We start from the raw sequence: 23,717 nt of genomic DNA on the forward strand, positions 1-23,717 counted from the left end.
TATATTGGCACTATACATTTTTATGTTACAACAAGCAGATTTTACCAGCACATCTTTTTAATGCCAGCTGTTATGTTTAAATGTATTATGAAGCAATTATGTGGAGGAATAATATTTGCATTATCTCATTTGCATGATACAATAAATACAAAATGAAATAATCTAAATGTCTTACTTAAAAAAAATTGTTTATTATGTTTAGTTAATAAATCTTGTGCAGTCAAAGATAGAATAAAACCCACAATTGCAAAAGTGAAATAGAGCATTAAGCTGTCTTGTGATTTTGATTGATACTGTACAGTACATTCATAGCGTGCATAATCAAAATAAAACATGTCATTTTTTTTAAATGTTAAAATATGTGAATAAATATTATGTTTACAAATTATACATTAAAAATATTATTCTACACTATAACTAGTATCACACCCTTACAATTTCCGTTAAACTGGTTAAAACAACAATACCCGAAAGAAGTGATAAAAGAAAATGAAAGAACAAACTAATGCTTGGAGCTTAGATTAACAGGGGGACTAAAAAAAGTCAATTAAAAAAATAGGTATGTGTATGTTTGTTTTAGTAAGTACTCAGAAGTGAAGTGCTCTTGTTACAAGGATTAATGTACCCTAAATTCCTACAGGCATTGCCAAAGTCAACCCAGTGAATTTCTGAAACACAGTGTAACACAAAACAGAGGACACCAATCAATTGATCCAATCAATTGATCACCCATAAACTACTGTACCAAACAGGCCAGATGAATGTAATAATTTCTTCTCATAATCATTCTTATGTTTCTAAGATCTGGAGATACAGTACCTAGAGAATACCTAAAAAGCACATAGTGCTCAAGGTAGGACATGATGCTGGTCTATCGCAGGGCACATACCGGGGACTACTAGGGACTTTAATTAACTCAGCCAGCATGTTTTTGGAAGGTGGGAAAAAACCTGATCACCATAGAAAAAAACCTCGTTAACAAAGGGAGAACATGTATCACAGAAGGTACCCCATTCCAGAGCCAAAGATCTGTGAGTCAGGCGCACTGAGCGTCATGCTGGCAGAATATGCAACATTCCCTGTTGATTAGAAATTCACCGTAAAAGTGCCATGCCAAGGGAACCTAAATTTGAGATTATTACCAATCTACAGGAGTCCTTTAAAAGTATTTAGAACATCTTGTATTTTAACACCCTTTAAAATCTACAGACAAGGAATAGTGACACAACTGAAGCAAAGTATCTGTTAATACCTATGGATTAATATGAATATGTGTCATGAAAAAAAAGAAGAATTCTCATATTAGAAAGGTGGGCCTTGAACTTATCTTGAGAATGGCATGAAGTTTACTGCATCTACAGTACGTGGTAATATACTGGAATACCTACAGAGATAGATGATGGGGCTATAGATTGAGAAATGCAGAGACTATTTCTAAAGATAAGAACCATTCAATGTATCAAGTATGAAAGTCATGCAAAAAATTAAAGTCAGTGCAAATGTCCTTGTTATCAATTATACTTCCAAGGAAATGACAAATTATGTAACAGTTATGACAATTAATAATGTTTCATTCACCACTAAGAATTTAAAAAGCTTTTCATTTTGTTGAAAGTTCTTGGTGATCTATTCAATTACATGGCTTTTTGAATGCATAGAAGATAGAAATGTCAAACTGTTATTTATGATTTTTTCTCGTGATTCTTTGGGTGTTCTTGCTTACTTTTTTGTGCAAAATGTAAATAGCATGATCAGTTGGGTTTAAATCTGGAGTTTCAATTTCTTGTTTGCAGAGGCTGTTACCAGAACATCCCATGAATAGCTACAAACTCAAAGTGGCTGCAGCAAAGTATCATTAATGGTTACACACAGCAAACAGTGTGATATGCATATAGTGTAGTCATTGCCTCAAGGAGAGATGCAATTAAATATCAACTTTTACAATTGACTTAAAATGAATGTGTTCCTGGGCAGCATGGTGGTGCAGTGGTTACCATTGTTGCCTTGCAGTGCTGGGGCCCTGGGTTAATTTTGGACCTGGGGTGTTATCTGTGTGGAGTCTGCATGTTCTCTGTGTCCTTTCCCAGTGTTCCAGTTTCCTCCCACAGAAAAAACACATACTTGTAAGTTAATTGGCTTCTTGTTAAATTGTCCCTGATGTGAGTGTGTGCATGTTTGTGTCTGGGTGTGCCCTGTGATGGACTGGTAACCCATTCATGGCGTATCCCAACTGTTTCCCAACTACAGAGCCCCTGTTTCTTGACAGGATAGACATATTGGACAAAGAGGTTAGAAAGTAGAGAAAACTTCTCAATACTTATGGTCCCTTGAAATCACTGGGTTTATAGTAAAGTATGTTTTTGTTCTAATATAATTAGAATATGAATGGAATTACATAAAATTAATTGTATATTCCACTTATCATTTAGATTAAGTCTCATGATCACACATACGAATCGCTAATCTACAAAGCAAAGAAAAACATTATTAACTTTGCTCTCCCAGTGTATTTGCACAGGTCAGAGTATGTTATCATCAGGTTCAATGACTGGCCTGAACTCAGTGTTTTCATATGTTCAAGCTCTTAGTATAGGCTTTGAATTCATATAACAACATGATACAACAAAAATCAGATTCCAGTCCAACAAATTAGATTCACAAAAATCAGTGGCTGGAATGTCAAAATAATCTGTTATATGAAATATGTAAGATAAAGTATAAGAGCTAATCTACTGTATAAATTCAAAGAATAATGTATTTTAATTTTTTTAACCACAATATCTTAATGAGACTTTTATAATGGTCTCATTCAAGCTGTTAGCCTTCATAAAGAAACAGGAAACCCATTTTAAAGTTCTGAAAATAATTAGTATCAGGTGAGCCACAATTGAAAATGTGTGATAAAAGTAAAACAACTTAAATTCTTCTCCAAATAATAGGGAAAATATCTTGATAAACAGGAATGCTATAACACAATAAGCCATAAATAAGCCTAATTTTAAAGAGCATCAGAGTGGTCACAAACAAGAAACAGTCATTTGTCCCAGAGTGCTCATTTGGTTCTATCCCTCAATATTGTCATAGCACTAGTTATAATGGAAATAAGACCCCCCTACAACAAACAAAACCATATATTTCTTACAAGATATCAGTATTAAATTCCCTCCTAAAAGAAAAAAATGTGAGTAACCAATCATGAATTTGGGAACTGACTCAAAATACAGTATGAGCCCCAAGTGATAACCAAAGCAAAACAAGGGGAAAACGTGAAAATCACATTCACAGTCATTTCAGAATCTAACCCAGGATAGTAGAGCTAATTCTTACCAACAGACACCATGTTGTCTTTACTTTATCATGGCCACTTTACTTTATCGTGAGTTTAGGGCTTTTAGTGATCATTATTGGATCAACAACTCCCATCTTCAGAGAGCAAATTTACTCCTATGATATTAAGTCAAAATTCTTTAGGAATTTGCTGTCTTTATTTTAAAATGTTGCTGATATTTCTAATAATTCCTTTCCTGAGGTGTGTTAAAAATACTAATAACATTTGCCCCTCAAACATAATCAGTGTCACAGAAAATGTTAATATTCTTAACTAATGAATGTAAACAGCGAAAAAAAACGTTGTAAAACATTAAAAGATTTGATTTGCTTTGTATGACAAACTTCACCATGATAAGCAGACTACTGTACAATATTACATTCTGTACTGTTTATTGTTTTTCATTTTTGTTTGATTTCCTCAATGTCTTTCAAACCAACATGCTTTTTATTCTATATGATCTATATTATAATATGATCTATATTTAATCATATGCTTTGCTTGTGGTTGCTAAATGTCCTGCTGTTGCAGATACAAAGATTGTTTTGCTTATTTGGATTTGTTTTTCTGAAAGAAAATTGCAAAAAGGTATTTTAAGTCATTTATTGTACTCTGACCTTTTTGGTTTTCTGTTTTGAATGTGTTCATACAATACTTATTGGGTGTTTACATTTTATGAGCAGTCGCCCTTCCACACACAATCATCATCATGTACAAAGTGTACAGAGCTCTTCCTTAACATTTGATTCATTGTAATTCATTTAATGATTTTATGGATCCATCAATGCACTACTCAAATAGTATTAGGTTTATTTAAATTGATTAATAATTGTAATTTTAAACACCAAAGAAAATATGATAAGCTTGAAAAATACAATTCCTTTTATCTGTTTATCATCATGGACAGATTTACATTAATGACATTTTAAAAGGGCATAATTTTGTAAGCCTGTTTCATCTGTGAATTACAGGACCTTGTCATGTAATTACAGTTTGTTCAGCTGAACTGCATGAGAAACTAGCAGGGGGAAACTGGCAAAAGCTTTGTGTTCTGACTTTATTTAAGTGGCTTGAAACAGAAGTCTCTAATGACAGCTGTGGTATTAAATGTATTAGTTGCAAATACTAAACTGTAAAAGCATAAATAATATATTTAGCCTTTGGTTTGCAGATAGATTTGAACAAATCAAATTTAAACAGACAGTTAGATTACATCTATTACAATGGAGAAGATAAAATCAGCATCAATAAAATGAATGGAGCAGAGGATTTAAAGCACTGAGGAAGTTTGCCTAACATTTGGGACAATCTTGATTTGTATTGCTACATATTCCGCAACACATAAGTGATTTGATTAACTGTGAAGATCTACTCAGAAAACAGCTTTTAGTTTAATGCCATATGAGAAAAAAAGAATCTAAAAATGTCACCAACTGCTCTGTGTATACTGAAATATACAAATAACCCTCTCGCTGTGTTTAGCTGAATTAAATAAGGATGAGAAAATACACACTGCTGTCTAGAGGGAACACACACAAACCTTGCTTGATGTAAGAAAATGTCCAGAGGTAGCTTAAGATGTGGAGCAGGTTCTCTGCACAGTGTGTGCCCATACACTGTAACAGAGTGAACGCCAACCCTATTAATTCCATGTTATTATAATTTTCTTATGATCAATTTTACTTGTTATTAGTAATGTGATGTTGAGCATGTATGAGGCAGGCAGTGGAAGAAGGGAGGCTAGGAGGTTGTTGTTCTGGCTCATAGGGAAGATTTATTGCCCCTTTTTTACAGTGGGAGTGCTGCTCACAGAAGCAGAGAAGTCAAGAAGAAGAGGAGAGAGACAGGTGCAGCTCCTGAATAATCCCCAGCGGAATGAGGGAGAGCAAGGGTCTCTCGGTCCTTTTATATGGGGGTAAAAAGTGGGAAAAGAAGGGGCAGCAGGGAAAGGGCCAATGACACAGGAACAATCCATTCTGGGGGGAGTGGATCGTGAATATACTGTACCAAACCAAGGTGCATTACAATTCCAATTACAAAAGTAAAACAGCACAAGCTTCATTCATACAGTACAACCAACTTGTAACCAGAATGGTAAGGCTAACCATCCAGTCATCAGTTAAAAAATAGATGTGTACTGGATAGTCCAAAATGATGAATGTTGACAGTAATGTTTCTTTAAGAGATTTGTATTTGATATTTTATTCTGCTATCCATAAACACATGCTAAAATGTGTGCAAATTCACTGCAGAACATAAGACACAATCCTTGTGTTTTTGAACGCGTGGAGAAGAATGAGAAGCTGAGTGCTTGGTATTGTAACTAAAACTCCTGGTAGTGCCGGTGTTGGCAGCCAGGCGAATGACAGGCTGGAGACAACCTTTACAGGCTCACAGACAGTTTTATTGCCCTTTTCATTGCAGTAGGATGTGCAATTCACAGAGCAGAGAAATTGATACAGTATGAAGGCAGAGAGAGAAAGACCACGGATCCGCTGGATGAAGAAGAATGAGAAAGAAAGGAGATTTCTTCCTATTTTTATTAAGTGAAAAAGCAGAAAATAGTCAATCTTCCTGGTCCTCCCCTGTTCTTTCATAAAGGGGAACCCTGTGTTGGAGCGAGCATGGGCACATTGGCTTCGACCTGTCCCGGTCTCCTTTCCCTGTTCATCAACCTTGCAAGGGCCCACTCACCTGTCTAGCCAAGGCGCCTCCAGGTTCCAACATTTAAGGAATTATTGCTGTCAGAGTATGTTATGGCTTGGCTTGATCTGGGGCTGGACAGAGGAAGCTAATGAAACATGATGTTGAAGGGCCGTCAAGGACTTTAAAGGTATTAATTTTTCAGCAACACTAAGGCCACGGTGAAGGCTTAAGTTTTGATAAGTGTATATCAAGCATAACAAGTTTAAAGCTGTCAAACATTCAGATAATAAACCACTTTCTTCCCCAGTTCATAATATGTTTACAGGTTGTTCAAGCACTTCAAACTTTCATCAGGTATTCCCATGGATTTACATTAATAACTGGAATTTGTCATGTCTGTATAGTAGTAATATAGAAAATATTTTTTTATTATTATACTTTTTTTACAGTTCATTCAGTTGTACATGCTTGGAAATACACACATATTTTCAGGTATAGTTTCTGAGTTTATCTCTATTTCCTTAGATCTTAGTATACTATGCAGTAAATGGACAATATCAATATCATGAAAAATATAGTGCCTATTAGTCAATAAATAAAATAAATATTCATATTCATTTCTGCCAGGAATATATGCAAGTGGTTGGTATGGTTAGAGGCATGTGAATTAATTGTTCCCTGGCACACCTTTTGTGAAAAGAATAATAATTAATGCACACTTGGTCAAACAAATATTCATTACATACAACATAAACATACCACACACAATTTACTGTATTTACAAGTTTACAGACAGGCCATTTCAGAGGCCTACATCTACATCACCCAGAAAACCCTAGGGTGATACCAAGTACTTGACTCTTAAATAATGCCTGTGGAAGCCCAAAAAGAGATAAGCTGCCTCCTAAACTAAATGCAATACAAACTGCAGATAAATCTCTCTATCTCTGTAAATCCAGATGCCACAAAATAAATGGGAGCCTATCTCCCTATTCTAAAAATGTTCCCAGAAGTAGGAAAGGCTGTCTTTAACCGAGGTATCTTTTACGCTGGAAATCCAAATTCCATAAAAATGCTGAACAGCAAGCTCAATGTAGCAAGGTTCAAATACTAAGCTCAAATCTGGGGTTTTTTTTGGATGATGATGAAGTAGGGACTCTCACCTGGCACAAGTTTTAAGTTGCCTCTCTTCTTCTACTCTTTCTCTAATCTTCTCACCCTCTTTTCCCCTGCTTTCTCTTCCTTTTCTTTCTTTGAATAGACTCTGAACCCACTACATCTCAAAAAACATCCCCTCTGCATTGAAGCTGGAAATGTTTACACTTCAAGGTGCTACACACTTAGAGCCTTAGACACCTCCATTGTCACCTACCTCAGCCTGCAACAATATATTCAATTTTGTTGTGGTTTGAAAAATAATTTCCTGTTTTCACAGACACTTTCAGCAGAACAGCCCACAACAAATCCGATAACATGCTGTATAATAGAAGTCCTCCGAACTCTACCAGAACACCTCTTTTTAACATCTGTATCAATAATGATATCAATGTAGCTGCATTAGCATGTGTAGGCTGTAAAGGAGCAATAGGTTTTATCCATGCTGAAAAGAGAAGAAAGAAAACACAATGTTTCAGCTGTCGAGCCTTCTTCGGGTGTCAGTAATATCAGTATTACCAGTAGTTGATTACTATTCAGGGAAAGAGTCAGATTCTTGTAAATCTCGATTTGACCTTAAAAAGCTGTTTAAATTGCAATTTAAATTTTATTCTAAAGTAAAAACAATATTTGATGCAGTATTACACCATTAGATAATACCATTGGTATTATTTATGTTTTAAATTGATCTCACACCTTAGTAACAATGACACCACGGGTTAATTTGTCAGTCAGTATAATTGCTATACTCAGTTCAAGGACTCATGTTCTTTTTGTACTGGGTATGAAAATGTGGTGGAACATTCCAAGCTACATCAGAAAAAATGTAATGAGTACAACAGGGAAAAAAGGTTGCCAGCAAAGAGTTGCAGTATAAGCATATAAGAATAAAAACTGAAATTATTAAGTGAAAACTTGATACTTGTTCAAACCATTTACTTAAAAGTAAATCTATCTACATAATGCATTAAGTCTAAATTTAGTATCCTGATCTAGTTAAGGAGAGCAGCTTGCTGTTGCATTGGCTAATATTCCGATTAAAAAAGGAGCAAATGTCATGGGGTGACAAAAGTGAAAGTAGGGCAGCGGCTTGGGAGCTATATTATGCATACTGTATATTGGCCAGTGCCTTTGTCATGTACAGTATGGTGTTTTCTGAATTTCTGTCTGCTTATCTCTCCTCTTAAGGTCTTCCTTTATTTCTAGAGCAAACACTACAACAGACATCAGATTGAGTGATATTGTTTGCCTAGACACCTACAGTACCAGTTATCACAAAGTCAGGGGTGACATATTAGATACTGTATGTGAGGTACTGAGCATGTTAAAACCAGAAAAGACAATGGTGAAAGGAAGGATGGCCATGTAACCTGGAAATCTGCATTGTTTGTATCTGTCTACATTCCATAATCTCCTGGACAATCCTGGAGTTCTGGCCAGAAAGAAGACACTATAGGTCAGCAGAGGCCTGGGTTCTAAGGTGCTCTCTTCTTCCCCTGCTGTGGTTTGCACAGGAGGTATATTAAAACACATAGCTCATTGACTAATAAGACATGAGAAGTTCAAGTGAGACAACTGAAAGACTGCTCTGGGTTTTTGTTTTTTGAAGATGGATTGCCAGACTGGAGGGAGTATTCATGGGGAGGACCCTGGCACTGGAGTTTTGGCATTTTTTACTCAATGACTGGATTTGTAAGGACATGGCAAAGAATGGAGAGAGAGATAACTGTGCATTATGTAAGTAGTTTTTCCTGGGATCTTTTTTTCTTTCTTTGCTCTTCAGATTGGGGCCAATGATGTTAATTTGTTTTGGGTTTTTTTGCTGTCCTTTGTGAATACTTTTATTTTTGTTCTTTTGTTTGAGTAGACAGTAGAACAGTATATTATTGTAATTGCTAGAGGAATAAAAGAGCACCTTCCTGTGCTGGCCTGTGAGTGCACTGGTGGTTCTGGTGGATCTGAGAACTTGTGCAGGGAGAAAGGTCCTAGTTCCTTAAACATAGCTACACTATTAAACTACACTACCTACAGATGGTCACTATTGTGACACAAAGATTAAATATTTCCTTAGCTACAACACAAAGAGAGCTCTGCATTTTATTCAGAAAAGCAGTTGTCGTGGAAGGATTCAACTATCCTTTTTTTACTGCCAGATGCAGTCCCTCATAGCTGGGTTGTGTGGCTTGAATGTTTAGCCTGTTTAAAACTGAAAATATTTAGTGTAAGTCATTATACCACCAATACATATTGCATATAGCACATATGTAGAAGTAGAAGTTACAGTATATGGCACATTCCCACTTTTTCTGTTAGGATTCGAAAACTATCCCTTGAAAACTTCTCAGCAACAAAGCATACAGTCTTTCCAGCCAGCACTAAATTTAGTAATAGTTAAAGCCATTGTTGGGATGAATTCTGTACACATTTATAAGAATGCATTTGTCCCTGAAATTGTAAGACTCCTACATGCCAGTGGGTTTGGGGACCCTTCTGCGTATGAGCTATTGCTTTTGCCCTGGAAACAAATGAGTGGGTTTCGATTTCATGTCAGGCCTACCTTCTTCTAGAAAGATACAATATAATACCACGATAGGCCTCCCTCTAAACAAGTGTCTCTTGAGGCCTGAGCCTGAGCACCTTGAAATCAGGATAAACAGCAAAATATTGTGCAAAAGAGACTTTATTAAGACAAATCTTATGTTCACATGAAACACAAACCTGCTCTAAACTAGTCCAGCATCCAATAATACTCTAAGCTCCTGTATATACTGTTCCAGACTAACCAAATAAATTAGCCCCATGTAAAATGTGGCTCTCAGCCCTTTACTAATTTACTAATTAAACAATCAATGCACCACATGTGAAACGTAGAAACAAGAGACCTTAACATGTCTGTGTCAGTAACAGCATTGGTACTGTAGGGTGTGGCCACTGTGTGCCGTTCTCCGTTCAGCGGAGAGCTGGGGTCTCTCTCCCTTGAGTCACTATCAAACTGAGAATGCCATGTTTTTGAAGGTGACCCCGAGCTTCTTACAGCAAATGGCTGGATGAGATCCTCAGGCAAATTAGGTAGTGGGAACCAAATTAGCTAAATATCTCCTTTTTAAATTTTCTGATGTTCTCAAGGGTAGGCTTATACATTTTGGGGAGTTCCAGAGGAAAGAACAGCTAATGTAATGGCCCACTTTCCTCTAGGACGATTGTTTTCTGCTTGTCTGCTATTTTTGTCCCACTAAGCTTTGGTCTCTTTCATTTCTGTTGCTGGACTTGGACTGCACTTCCTGAGTCATCAGTTATTCATCCTTATAATTCACCAGCACAATTCCTGTTTTGCAACAATATTGGGATGCTGCACTGTGGAATTAAGAGCTTGGTTTCAGCTCTTATGAAAGCATGTTCCATCTTCTGTAGGGAGGAGCTCTTTCATGAGTGAGCAGCTAGTCTAGGAGTCTTGTGAAGGTGGCCTTTATGAGCCCCTGTCAGTATTTAGGGTTTAGTGTATCACTCTTAACTATGCCTAGAGCCAGGCAGCACTAGTGTGTTTTGTGCCTACAACATCTTTGGAACCCTCTGAAACAAGCTGTTTCATTACAACACAGAAACTTTTCATACATTTAATTGAATTGGCTTCTGTACAAAAATCATTTCTCATTGTAGATTTAAATCCATATTCAAAAATGAAAAAGGTTTTCTTCCATCATGTTTTATTTTTTTACTCATATGCAGGTATTTCTACAATTATTCTATTGTGTGAATACACCTGCTGCTCAAATGGGCAGGAGTCATTCCCTGTCAGTTTGCATCAGTATACTTTCACCCAAAGGCATGTCTGAGTGCTGTCATGGTGATGTTCATTTGTCATGCTGACAGTATGTTTTTATAAGGGTGTTTTATAACATTCAATTATTATACATTGAATATTATATATATATTGACATTATATAAGACCACACTACACAGTAAGCATATTTTGCAACCTAGGAAGATACCTTACTGGCTTTATTTCTCATTGTGATAACCCATCATTTCAGTGCATTTCATTTCCCATTTGCCCTTCAAAACAGCAATTCCTCAGTAATAATAGAACTCTTCTGCTCCTTTAACCACTTGTCAATGGTGGACTCCAAGAATCATAATATTGAAATTGTGTACCGCGAAGCACAGACTTCAGATGTCAGAACAAATAACAGTCACTCTTGGCTAAATCAGGGCTGTAGGGTGAATGATTCATTTAAGTCCACATTGGTTTGTGATGAGTTTTCATGGATGGGACTCTGCAACTAGGCTAATAAGTCAATATAATATCAATCAGAAATTGTAGAGTGTAACTGATTACCAGATAACCTTTCTTTATTAACGATTGTTTGTTTTTTGAATATTCTCAATGTGGAAATGATTTTTTTTATCTCTTCTTATACCTGTGACTCATATATCACAAAGAGAGCATGAGGGAGGTCATGGTACTCTGACCATCCCGGCTAATCAAGACATTCGTCTTCTGACACGCTGCACGCTGCACAGCACCCGGCAGAAGGGTTGGCACTGATTGGAGAGGAGGTGTTTCCCTTGCTGAAATTAATTGAATCCTGCAAGAGTCTGGGGAAGGAACAGGAGTCAGAAAAGGCTGGATGAGCCATGGCCCATCTGACCAATTTGTCACTAAATAGTGACAGAACAGAAATTTTACTGGTGGATAGCAAATGTCAGTTGAAAAAGCTGGAGAGCTTCACAGTAATGGTGGATGGCTTCCTCTTCCATGCACCAGAGGTAGTCAGCAATCTGGGAGTCACAGTTGATCCTCTTCTGTCTTTTGAGCCCTGCATGAAATATTTGGTTGAAAATAAATAAATAATAATAATAATAATTGCTTAGTCTCATCCGAAGGACGGCGCCTGTTTACAGTATAGTGTCCCCATCACTATACCGTCGTTCGGATGAGACGTAAAACTGAGGTCCTGACTCTCTGTGGTCATTAAAAATCCCAGGGCGTTTCTCGAAAAGAGTAGGGGTGTAACCCCGGTGTCCTGGCCAAATTTCCCGTTGGCTCTTACCAATCATGGCCTCCTAATAATCCCCCTCTATGAATTGGCTACATTACTCTGCTCTCCTCCCCACTAATAACTGATGTGTGGTGAGCGTTCTGGCGCACTATGGCTGCCGTCGCATCATCCAGGTGGATGATGTACATTGGTGGTGGTGGAGGGGAGTCCCCATTACCTGTAAAGTGCTTTGAGTGCAGTGTCCAGAAAAGCGCTATATAAGTGTAAGCAATTCTTCTAATTATTATTAGGACCCACATGGACCACAGGGTGAGCAGGGTGCTGGCCCCACTAACACCTCTTCCAGCAGCAACCTTAGTTTTTCCCAGGAGGTTTCTCATTCAGGTACTGACCAGGCTCACACCTGCTTAGCTTCAGTGGGTTGCCAGTTGTGAGTTGCAGGGTGATATGGCTGCTGTAATGTCTTTTAAGACATTTGAGATGTTCACCTTTGAAATACAGTAATTCCTTCATTAGGCAACTTCTATCAATGTCGAATGCCGAGTGGGCAGGTCATGCATTTGTAACATTGAGGATTGACAGCAAGATGCAATATGTCCAGAATTTTATATAATTCTATCCGTATAACCCTGTATGTTCTTGTTTATTTTTTATTCAACCCTTTATTGTACCTTTTTTTCTTTTTCTTCATCACTTGGCAAGGCGTTCTTGGGTTTGATAAGTTGCTTATTATTATTTTTTTTATTATTATTATTATTATTATTGGTGGTTGTGTTGACCAATGACCATCAGAAATGATCTCTTTCATGAATTTTATTTTCCAGGACATGTAGCAAACATATCTCTGCTTTCTATCTGATATACTGTACATGTATTTCTCTACCAAAGTTTCTAAAACATCTATTGACCCGTTCCTTAAATTCCATGTGGTCATTTCAACAATTCAACAGATACAGCAACAGATAAATTCTCAGATTATTTTTAAACAAATCCACACTTAAAACTCAACGTTTAACTACTGTATATATGCCTTACATTCTATCTGTATAAACCTGTAATATGCTCTTGTTTATTTTTTTATTTTTTATTGTACTTTTTTAGTTTTCTTCATCACTATGCACAGTTTTCTTGGGTTTGGAAAGGTGCATTATTATTATTATTATTGTTGTTGTTGTTGTTGTTGTTGCTGACCCATGATCTCTTTTCCGTATATTATTTTCAAAGACACGTAGCGAACATATACAGTATCTGCTTTTAACTTGATTTACATATATTTCTCTACCATAGTTTCTGAAACAACTCTATCGACCCTGTCGTTAAATTCCACGTGGTCATTTCAACAGCGATACTGAGAGGAGCTCAGATTTTTTAAAAACTTTTCACTATTTCACTAGGCCCACTATTTACGACCTGATGATCCTTTAATTAAAGCTGAAAAGGCTTATTTAAGAAAAAAAGATTTTATGACAGCATATGTCGGACATATGACAAGGTTTTTGTCTATTCTTGTCAATTGTTTTATTGTTTTTTTCATAGTTGTATTTATTTTCTATTTTTCTCTCCAATTTTGAATAAACCCAACAGTTCCGTTTCCGGATTTATTTGTCTTTTTAACATTCCCTTTTTTTTCTGGCGGCACGTTTTGTATTATGTGTATTCGTTAAACGATTTGTGTTTTTTCGCTATAGATCTCTTCCAAAAAAAAGGTAACGAACGACGGTGTTTGAGACCCAGTTGGCTCCTTCCCTCCGGCTACCCCAAACTGTAGATTTGCGTTGCTTAGGAACGTACCAAACTTCCTGTGCAGCAGAGTCGAAAGCAGCTTAAGAATATATAAGTGTTTTACTTCGTCTGGGGTTTTCTCTTCATTTTGAACCAAACTGTGTTTATTATGTCGAAACCGCCAAAGAAAAAAGAGGCTTCTTCAAACCGAGTGAATTCATCTCACGGACAGACACCGCATAAAGAGTAAGATTGGTAGCTAATACTACTCTGTAATAACTTAGATCAAATTACTTTTTCGCAACAAAACACGTCTCTCACAATGCTTTAATAGTAATTTAAATTGTGCTTATATTAAGAACTTTTTCATCACTTTCAAACGGTATTGCTAACGATATTTTTAGGATTTCGTTTTTCTAGTTATTAGGCTGTCACTAACGCAATCAACATTACTTAATAATACAGTACGTACAGTATATAAATTCGTGTTTCACTGCATACGTAAGCTCATGTTAATATAAGGTACAGCACCTGTATCACGAATCTTGAAATAACCTAGTAATAGTATCGCCATGATACGCGCTCATTTTAATTTCATTATAACAACACTTACTCTATTTGACTTTTACTTGTTTCCAACAAAAGTTTTCAGCTCCTATTTGTTGATATTATATATCTAAAAATTGAGAACTGTCATTAGACTTCATAACGAAACATAAGAAGATTCGGCAACAAGTTGACTAGCAAAACCAAAGAATTGAATATAAAGCAACGGAAACTAATTCCAAAATGATAAAGTTAAACAACGGTTGCAAAAACAGTTGAGCAGCTGTGTTATTAAGGATTACCAGTAATATGTACAGTACAGAACTCAATTTAAAGAGACTTCTGAAACTCTGCAAAAGGAAAAAAACATTTTTAAAAGCTGTGTAAAAATCGTATAGTGATCAGAACATCTAGGAAGTCCCCAAATTTTACTCTGGATCACTGGACCTTTTATGCATTTATTTACTGGATCTCAGATTATGTTGTCATATACTCATGTACTGTCTAGGACAGCTGATTTCAAAAGTTAGGTATTCTAATAAAGTCATTACAGATTAATTTGTTCAGAATCGTTTGACATCTCTTCATAGGAGAACAATACAACAGTACATGAACAAGCAAAGAATTAGTGGTTGTAGACTGTGGTGCATTATCTCCTTATAGTAAAAATCAGGCCTGGTATTCCAAAGGAATGCCCAACATTAAATCATAACGTGCATTCTTCAGCTGAAAATCATTATGAATGTTACATCATGATATTATTCAGTTAACTACAGGCATCTTATGATATGTTCACAGAACACTATCAATATGCTAAAAGCAGAAAACCGATTTTGAATGCTGGCTTTGGATTTCACAACTGGCAGTGTATTCAAAGTTGGATTGAATCCACACGTTTCTTCAATAATGGGAAAAATATTGTCACTTTGTGTTTTGATGTCCTAACTATAATTTTTGTGTGTACACAGACAGCACTTACAGTTACTTGCAGAAAACCGGAAGAGAATTTAGCACTCTGATGGTACACCAAAATGCACTCATTTTACCTGCTCTTATACATGATGTGGTTCCATCATGGTCTGTTCTTGCCATTTTTTTCAGTGAAAGCAAGGAAATTTTCACAGGACAGATGTAAGCATTGCATTCATATCTAAAACAAATCTTTAGATCTTACAATGGATGTCAAAGTAGGATATTCTACTGATTGATTAAAAATCGATTAATTCTGGTGACCATCCATACCAGCTTTTGCAATGGGATTACATAAAATTTATTGCATTATACTGTTATACAGTATGTCTAAAAAAGATCTTAAATATTGCTGTTGCATTCTGTTTTTTTTAAAGAACAAATGTAGGAAAGAACATGCTTTAGTCTGTATAAGTAAGCAGTAATTATCATTCAAGAAGTACAGCAGCAGCAAAACAGTAGCCATATCACCCTGCAACTCACAACTGGCAGCCTACGGAACCTAAGCAGGTGTGAGCCTGGTCAGTACCTGAATGGGAGATCTCCTGGTAAAAACTAAGGTTGCTGCTGGAAGAGGTGTTAGTGAACCCAGCCGGGGGTGCTCACCCTGCGGTCTATGTGGGTCCTAATGCCCCAGTATAGTGACAGGGACACTATACTGTAAATAGGCGCTGTCCTTCGGATGAGACGTAAAACCGAGGTCCTGACTCTCTGTGGTCGTTAAAAATCCCAGGGCGTTTCTCATAAAGAGTAGGGGTGTAACCCTGGCATCCTGGCCAAAATTTCCTATTGGCCCTTATCAATCATGGCCTCCTAATAATCCCTGTCTATGAATTGGCTTCATTACTCTGCTCTCCTCCCCACTGATAGCTGATGTGTGGTTAGCGTTCTGGCGCACTATGGCTGCTGTCGCATCATCCAGGTGGATGCTGCTTTGAGTGGAGTGTCCAGAAAAGCGCTATATAAGTGTAAGCAATTATTAATTATTATTATTATTATTATTATTATAAAACTAAATGCATTTTCAGTGGTGAGTTGTGGGATTATAGAGAAGATGAAAAGGCAAATACATAAAGATGTACTTTTATTCCTTGTACCTAGGATCTTGAGAGTGGATCAAAAAAAGAAAAATACACATTACCCTTTAAATTATCTTTCATCCTTTTACTGATTAAAAAAGTGTCGATGTGATCTTGGTTTGTTAAAACAATAGAGCAGTGTCCCTCGCCTGTATGCAGACAAACATTTTAACATTAGGATATATTAAATAGTGTGAATAGTGGTAAAGAATGAAGATAAATTTACTCAAGCAATGTTGGACATATTTGGGTCATTTCACTTGGGCTGGTTGTGTTGCAAGTCAGTCTTTTTTTTTTTTAAATGTCAGCCCACATTTGAACAATGTGAGCTAATATTAGTATTCCAAAGAGACCTGCAAGCTATTTAACTACAGTAACTGGAATTTTGATGAAGTGCAAGAGTGATTTTTTATTGGTGATTCTATATTTTGTATGTATTTGCATTATGAACTAATACAGTCAATATATGAATTTAATTTGCTCAAACTTTGCTCAAAGCTCTGCAAACTCTAAACTTACCTCACTTTGGAGATCTTGCTTATTCAGTTTTCTTTAATAATCTATATTAAGGTACTGATGGTTATATTTTTGTTATCTAAAGATATTTTATGGAAATGTACACTGCTATGTCTAGATATTATATTAATGAACCTATTTTTTCAGTAAATTATTGAATTACAGTAGAGTAAAGAGCAGGAGATGTACAAAACTACTAGTACATTCAACTTGTTGCACATCCTTTCAGCTAAGGATATGAATCTGACAAGACCTATAAAGGAAATCCTAATAAAATGATTCTCAAGGACTGACAAGCAGATATAATGCTGGGAGACTGTTTTTTTTTTGTTTTTAGTTTTCATTGCCTGATTTCCCCAGGTCTTCATGTCAGTGCTACTGTTCTGCATGCTGATTCTGTCACATGAAGTTAAAATTTAGAGTTTGATATTGCAATAGATGTATTCACACAGTTTCAGAGAAACACAGTGTACATCTTGTCAGAACATCGCCTTGAAAGTCCAGCCCCTGGGTTTGTCCCATTGCCACTTATGGCAATAAGTTATGGGATCAAAGAATTATTATGTTAGTGACACAGATTAAAGCATGAAGATGCAAACTGCTTTTTGTCCGTGAGTGCTTGTAGATGTCAGCTTTTTTAAGTTAATCAAAGTTTTCATCAGTTATGTGTCATATATATTTTAAGTAATGTACAACTTTTGGTGTATTTCTTAGAGATTCGGCTGTTTCTTCTTCTTTACATCCAGTTGTATATTGTAAAATGGATGTTTCTTGAAGAGTAGATCTCTGGATATGGACATACGCTGCATGATCTATGGATATTCAAATGCAGAAATTAATTCCTATAAGCACTCTTTAATAATTCCATTAGAACTGATGAAAGTAAATATTTGATTCATTTAACAAGTCATAGTATGGTTACAGTTCTTAGAAAAACATGGCTTAGAATATTCAGTGAATTTGGAAAGCACCAGAACTCTAGCCTTTTAAAGGGGAGGTTACAATGCACTGTAGTACCATTAAACTTTAATCAATGCAGGTTAATCATTTGAGATTAAAGCCATTGAAATATCTCTTGGGCTTTTAAGTTTGACTGAGGAAAATGTGCTTTGCATGGGTTTTAGACATCTGTCATTGCTGATTTGGCCTACAGGTGTACATTATTTAAGTTATTTTAGAATTACTTAAATTCATAAAAAGGGTTGCCAATAACTAAAGTGTGCTTTGATAATGTTTAACTGTATTTATATTAATTGGCACAACCTATTTTGTTAAAAGGTGATACAATTATAGCCACTCAGAATGCTTGTCAATTCTTATTACTGTGTTTGTGGTACTACGGCACAGTACATTGTGTGACTCACCTGTCAAAAGTGGATCTTATGGTGCGTTAGATGTTAGTGGAATGATTGCTTCATTTAATCACCCAGGTGGGTGCTGCACATTGGTGGTGGTGCAGGGGAGTCCCCATTACCTATAAAGCGCTTTGAGTGGTGTGTCCAGAAAAATGCTATATAAGTGTAAGCAATTATTATTAATGTTTCTCTACTGTGCATCTTTAAATACACTTAATATCGAACATTAATATATAATTATACAACTAAAGGGAAATTTTGGTAGCTGAAAATAAAAACAAGTTTAGCATCTAGAATGTCATAAACTATATTTAATTTATTCATATAAATATATTATACCTGATGTACATACAGTCACTGGTAGTGGTAGCTAAACAAAAAATAGAGTACACAACAGTATTCCATCTTCTTCATAATCATTTTCTGCATCAAAGTCTTTAACTAACTTACTGGGATTATTTCATAAAAGTTTTGACGTGCTCGTTCTAACTATATAATGTTTATACAGTATACTTTATAAAAAGCTATAATGTTTTAACATTTTCTAAGAATATTGTACTTTTTGTTATTGTTGTAAAAAATTGTAGGACTCTTAATACTTAATAGGAATTGTTCATATGGAATCATGTAACTAAAGAGATTTTGGTAGCTGAAAATATCACTTGTGGTTATTTTGGAATCATTTTTCATTGTTGTTATGGACAATGGAATGCTCATAGTCTGTTAATGTTGCATGTTGCACCCAAGTGGCACTTGAGTACAGTGGTTAAATGCTCTCCTGCTACTGAGAAGATCTAAGGTTCACTTCCTTCCCAGTCAAATCAAAGTTTCATTCATTTCTGATAAATTTATGTATGTACATTTATGTATGTCACAGTATGTCAAATATTAAAATAAGAGTATGCCCTTAAATATAAATTGTGAATGAGTTGTTTACATGTCTACAGCATTTAGTTTTAAATACTAATTTTAATAACACTATGTATATTTTTAAATTATGAAATGTAAAATCTAAATGATAGTTTTATGTTTTTTTCTGCCCTTTTTTTTTCTTAATAGTTGATATAATTATATTGTTTCAGTTAAATATTATATTGTTATTAGTTAAAAAAATTATTTTGCTTCATCTGAGTTCTAGAAACGTTAGAAATACGCAGGAACAACAAAGTTTTACCTGTGGTGTTTAGCACATATTTCAGCTTAAGACTTTGAATGTACTTTAGCCTTCCCCTGAGAAAGCATAGAGTCCCATCACAATAAAAAATAAAAACAGTCTATTAAATTAATGCTCAGATGGGACAAAAACGCTTTTAAGACTTTCACCCTGAAACCAGTGTTTCCTTAATTTCAGTTTTCTTCACTACCATTTGGTATTTAAAAAATACCGATAGTACATATCGGCTCTACATGCATTAGCTGTAGTACTAATAAAAGCAGACATTATATGCTTTATTTATAAATTACACTTTTATTAATAAAAACATGTATTAATAAACTGCATAATGAATAATTGTGATGCGACTAGAAAGCAATTTTATTAAATATTACATTGATTTTCAATCGACGGATGCATGTGTTCATTACTTAATGACAATATTATTACCACTATATTTGGGAACATCCTAGAGTTCTGCTTTAACTTTGGGCTCCTTGCAATTAAGAACAAGTCTAGTACGGATCTGCGGACTAGTTTCAATGGCCAAGTTTGTTGCAATTGATCTTAAGGTAGTGCACTAGTTTATCACAGGGCTGCATGCTAACCACAGGTTGAACTCTAGTGAGAACACTGCTTTCATTTCCCTTTCATTTCATTACCCTTTATGTTGATTCGCTCTTATATAATATATATTATAATATATTTTATAATTAAAATCTCAAATAAAGTTACTGTATCTGTTTCCTTATTACAATTGGCTTAAATTAGCATTAAGACAAATATGGATTTTTTAATGCAAAAAACATCATGTTCACAACGGCCTATTAGAATAAACTATTTTTATATACCCTGCTGTGTAATCTTGCTTTGTAAAATAGCCCTACTTTAACATTCTGTGATGTATGAAATTAATAAACATTTTAATATAGTACATAAATAAGACTGATCATGGGACAAAGACTTTCTCCATGGGGCATGGGGGTGTTGGCTGGGTTTCAAACTGAAGCGTTTTGCGTGACAGTCCAGAATTCCTCCACATGCCACATTAAGCAGTTACCATGCCACCTGGCAGTTTTACAAAGTAGTACAGTTCTGCATCTGGTATATTTGAAAAAAATAAAAGGGTACTGCAGGTTACAATGTGGTGAAATGGAGTATGCTATTTGCAGTGTTGTGCATTATGTTTTGAGCATTCCGAATGGCTGTATCTGTATCTGTTTCAGAAAACACGTTTTAATATTCCAGTGTAAAAAGCCAGCATCATTAACACTACTGTATTGAAATCAATCACAGTAGCGAATATTATTTGAATTTAAGATATGTGAATTTTGAATCATTGTGGGTAACTGTTTTCTTTCTATAGGTATAGGTGGGACCACCCTTTTTCTCAGCAGGAATACCTCCTTACGGGTTGATATGAGCAATATCCCCAATATCCCTTCTTTCAGTAAAATCGTATTCTTTGGTGTTGAATGCAATATCATCATCAACAACTGTGCAATTCACTACTAAGCTTCAACAATAAAGAGACCATGTCTCCATTAAGTTTCCTGCTATAGTACAAATATTACGTTGTTGATTCAAACTCCATCATTTAATCTTGAATTCTCATGAAAACAATTTGTGTTGGACAACATTTGTCTAAAAAATAAGTTTGTGATTCTTAAAACATAATGAATTATTCATGAATGCATTATTGCTATTATAAGTTTTGTTGTGGAATACAGGGCATCATCTATGATCACCAGTGCTTCTGAAGGATTGAATGAACCAAGAAAAGGAAGGTTTCCTATCTGGCCTGAATGGAATGAAACAGATATAAATGCAGAAAAATGGGAAGGAACAAAAGGATCCAAAGATCGGGAGAAATCTGGAAAAAGTCCCTGCATTGTAAGTAAAACTCAGTTGCAGTCACAGGAAATGTAACCTCAGTCAAACATACAGTATTTATCCACACATGCATGTTTCTTTTTTATATATATATCACTATTCTACTGCCATATCCTGAAATGATTTGGTATGCTTGTGACAAGCTACAGTATGTACAGCATATAGGTGTTTGCCTTTAAAGATATTTGCATATTATAATTTAATTCTTCTATTTGTATTGCAAAATTAAGAAACTGATTTAAAAAAATGTGATTAAAAATAAAGGTCTTTGGTTTTAAGATTTGAAAGAACACACTTATACTATTTAAACGGAGACATTCAGTGTACAAAGATAGTTGTTTTTTTTTATAAAACTGATGAAACAAGCCAACAGTATACTCAGTCACACTGTGAGAACTTTTTTTTTTGTAGCAGTATTTTGAAGACCCAGAAGGGAAAATCGAGCTGCCTCAGTCATTGAAGGTTTATACATGGAAGCGTCCTTCTGAATTTATGTTAAACAAGGTAGTGATGTTATTTTTCTAGTTCAATGCGTTTTAATATACAGTGGATATAAAAAGTCTACATATCCTTATTGAAATTGCAGGTTTTTGTGATGTAAAGCCAGAAATCAAGATTAATCATGTCATCCAAAGAACACCATACCTACTGTGAAGCATAGTGGTGGAAGCATCTTGCTTTGGGGCTGCTTCTCTTCAGCTGGGACAGGGGCTCTAGTCAAGATAGATGGGATAAAGACTAGCTCCAAATATCAAGATAATGGCTTCAGAAAAGGAAGAGCAAACTCTTGGAATGGCCCAGTCAGAGCCCAGACCTCAATCCCGTAGAAAACCTGTGGACCTAAAGACGACTGTGCACAGGAGATCCCCTGACAATATGAAAGACCTTGATCTTTTGTGCAAGGAAGAGTTGGATAAAATTGCAAAGTTGATAGAGACTTATTCACAAAGAATTACTGCTGTAATAAATGCAGGTGCTTCCACAAAGTATTAGTTGAGGGTTTTTTTTATTTCAATTATTTTTCCTAATAATTATCTATTTGTTTTTCTCTTGATTTGTTTTGGTTGCAAGGTCACATTATAGATGAAAAAATGTCTGACATGATTTATCTTGATTTCTGGCTTTACATCACAAAAACCTGCAATTTCAATAAGGTTGTGTAGACTTTTTATATCCACTGTATAAGGTTTATCACTTTGAGACTGAAATAACAGAGGACAGTATCTTCTAGTATGTTTTTTCTAAAAAGTTTCATTTGTAGAACAATGTTCCGAAAGTTCGATTTGTAATGATATTCATATAATGACATTCATCATATATGTGATACTGTATATTCAATCATATCTTTGTGCATTCTTATGCATTTAATTCACTTAATTCATTGTTGTTTGACAGGTTTTATCAAATTAAATTATAGCTGTATTATAATAACTGTGGATCAAAATAGCATTATATTTTAGAGCTTTGTACAGAAAGTGTGATGTTCAAAAACTCATTAATTTCTAATTCTATTTCAGACTCCTGTTGTTGTAGACAATGAATCCTGGTTTGACCTTGTTTCTGCAAATGAACATTTAATCGGTAGTGAGGTAAGTGTTGTGTAGCAGCCTCAGCATTGGAAACTACATTTTGTTTTGTACTTTAAATTATTTTCATGGCACATCATTTAGGCTGCTTCAAATCTTTCTTATCATAGTCTTGGCAAGAGTTACTACAAATATCCAGAAGCACTCCCTGGTGGTGTTTTTGGCAGTTGACATCATTTAAGAATGGTGTTTTTCTGTGCTAAGCTAAATAATACTTTTTCTGGGAAGACCCTCATCTGCCTTTAGTCTTTGTTTTTCAAATGGTTATTGAAATGACTTTACCTATGTAACAATGCTCAAAATGGGATTCTGGGGTTTATTGTTTGTGTATTCTCACTGAGGGAAAAGAGTTGTGTGCTGCCATCATTGGCTGAATGTAGGGGAGGAGAGTCTCTGTCTCTCCCCCCTAAAAGCAGTAAGGGTTATGGGATGATCTTTACGTATGATAGGTGATCACTTGTCATATAATCACCTTTTCATGTTGGATTAACTCATAACTGTCATGTCCATGACTATGCATAACTTGTATACGTTGATGAACCATCTGTCAAAGCCATTCATAAGAATTGTCTTATGTATTTGAATTTTTAAACATATTGTAACATAATAATACAATATACATTAGCTAATAAGCAGTGACTTCTTTGAAAATAAATATTTGTGAGTACAACGTAATTGTAAAAATGTATTGTAGATGACAAGTGAATGTTATGCTAATTGTCCAGGATTCAATTTATGCTTAGCGTAGAAAACTCCATTCTAAGTCTAT

At 35.3% G+C, this 23,717-nt stretch overlaps 1 protein-coding gene across 2 annotated transcripts in view; it reads left to right on the forward strand.

Annotated features, from left to right (window-relative positions):
- Window positions 1–13,584: 13,584 nt before the first annotated feature.
- Window positions 13,585–23,717, forward strand: part of adgb (androglobin) — a 115,193-nt gene continuing 105,060 nt past the window's right edge. Inside the window, exons 1-4 of one of the 2 annotated variants that reach the window (XM_015349156.2) lie at window positions 13,585–14,097; window positions 21,200–21,362; window positions 21,774–21,866; window positions 22,880–22,951. In XM_015349156.2, the coding sequence (XP_015204642.2) occupies window positions 14,021–14,097; window positions 21,200–21,362; window positions 21,774–21,866; window positions 22,880–22,951 (405 nt within the window). In that variant the 5' untranslated portion in view covers window positions 13,585–14,020. The remainder of the gene's footprint in view (window positions 14,098–21,199; window positions 21,363–21,773; window positions 21,867–22,879; window positions 22,952–23,717) is intronic. The other variant, XM_015349148.2, reaches the window with a different exon arrangement.

The sequence above is a fragment of the Lepisosteus oculatus genome, chromosome 2, assembly GCF_040954835.1.
Source record: "Lepisosteus oculatus isolate fLepOcu1 chromosome 2, fLepOcu1.hap2, whole genome shotgun sequence".
In the NCBI taxonomy this organism is placed as follows: Eukaryota; Metazoa; Chordata; class Actinopteri; order Semionotiformes; family Lepisosteidae; genus Lepisosteus; species Lepisosteus oculatus.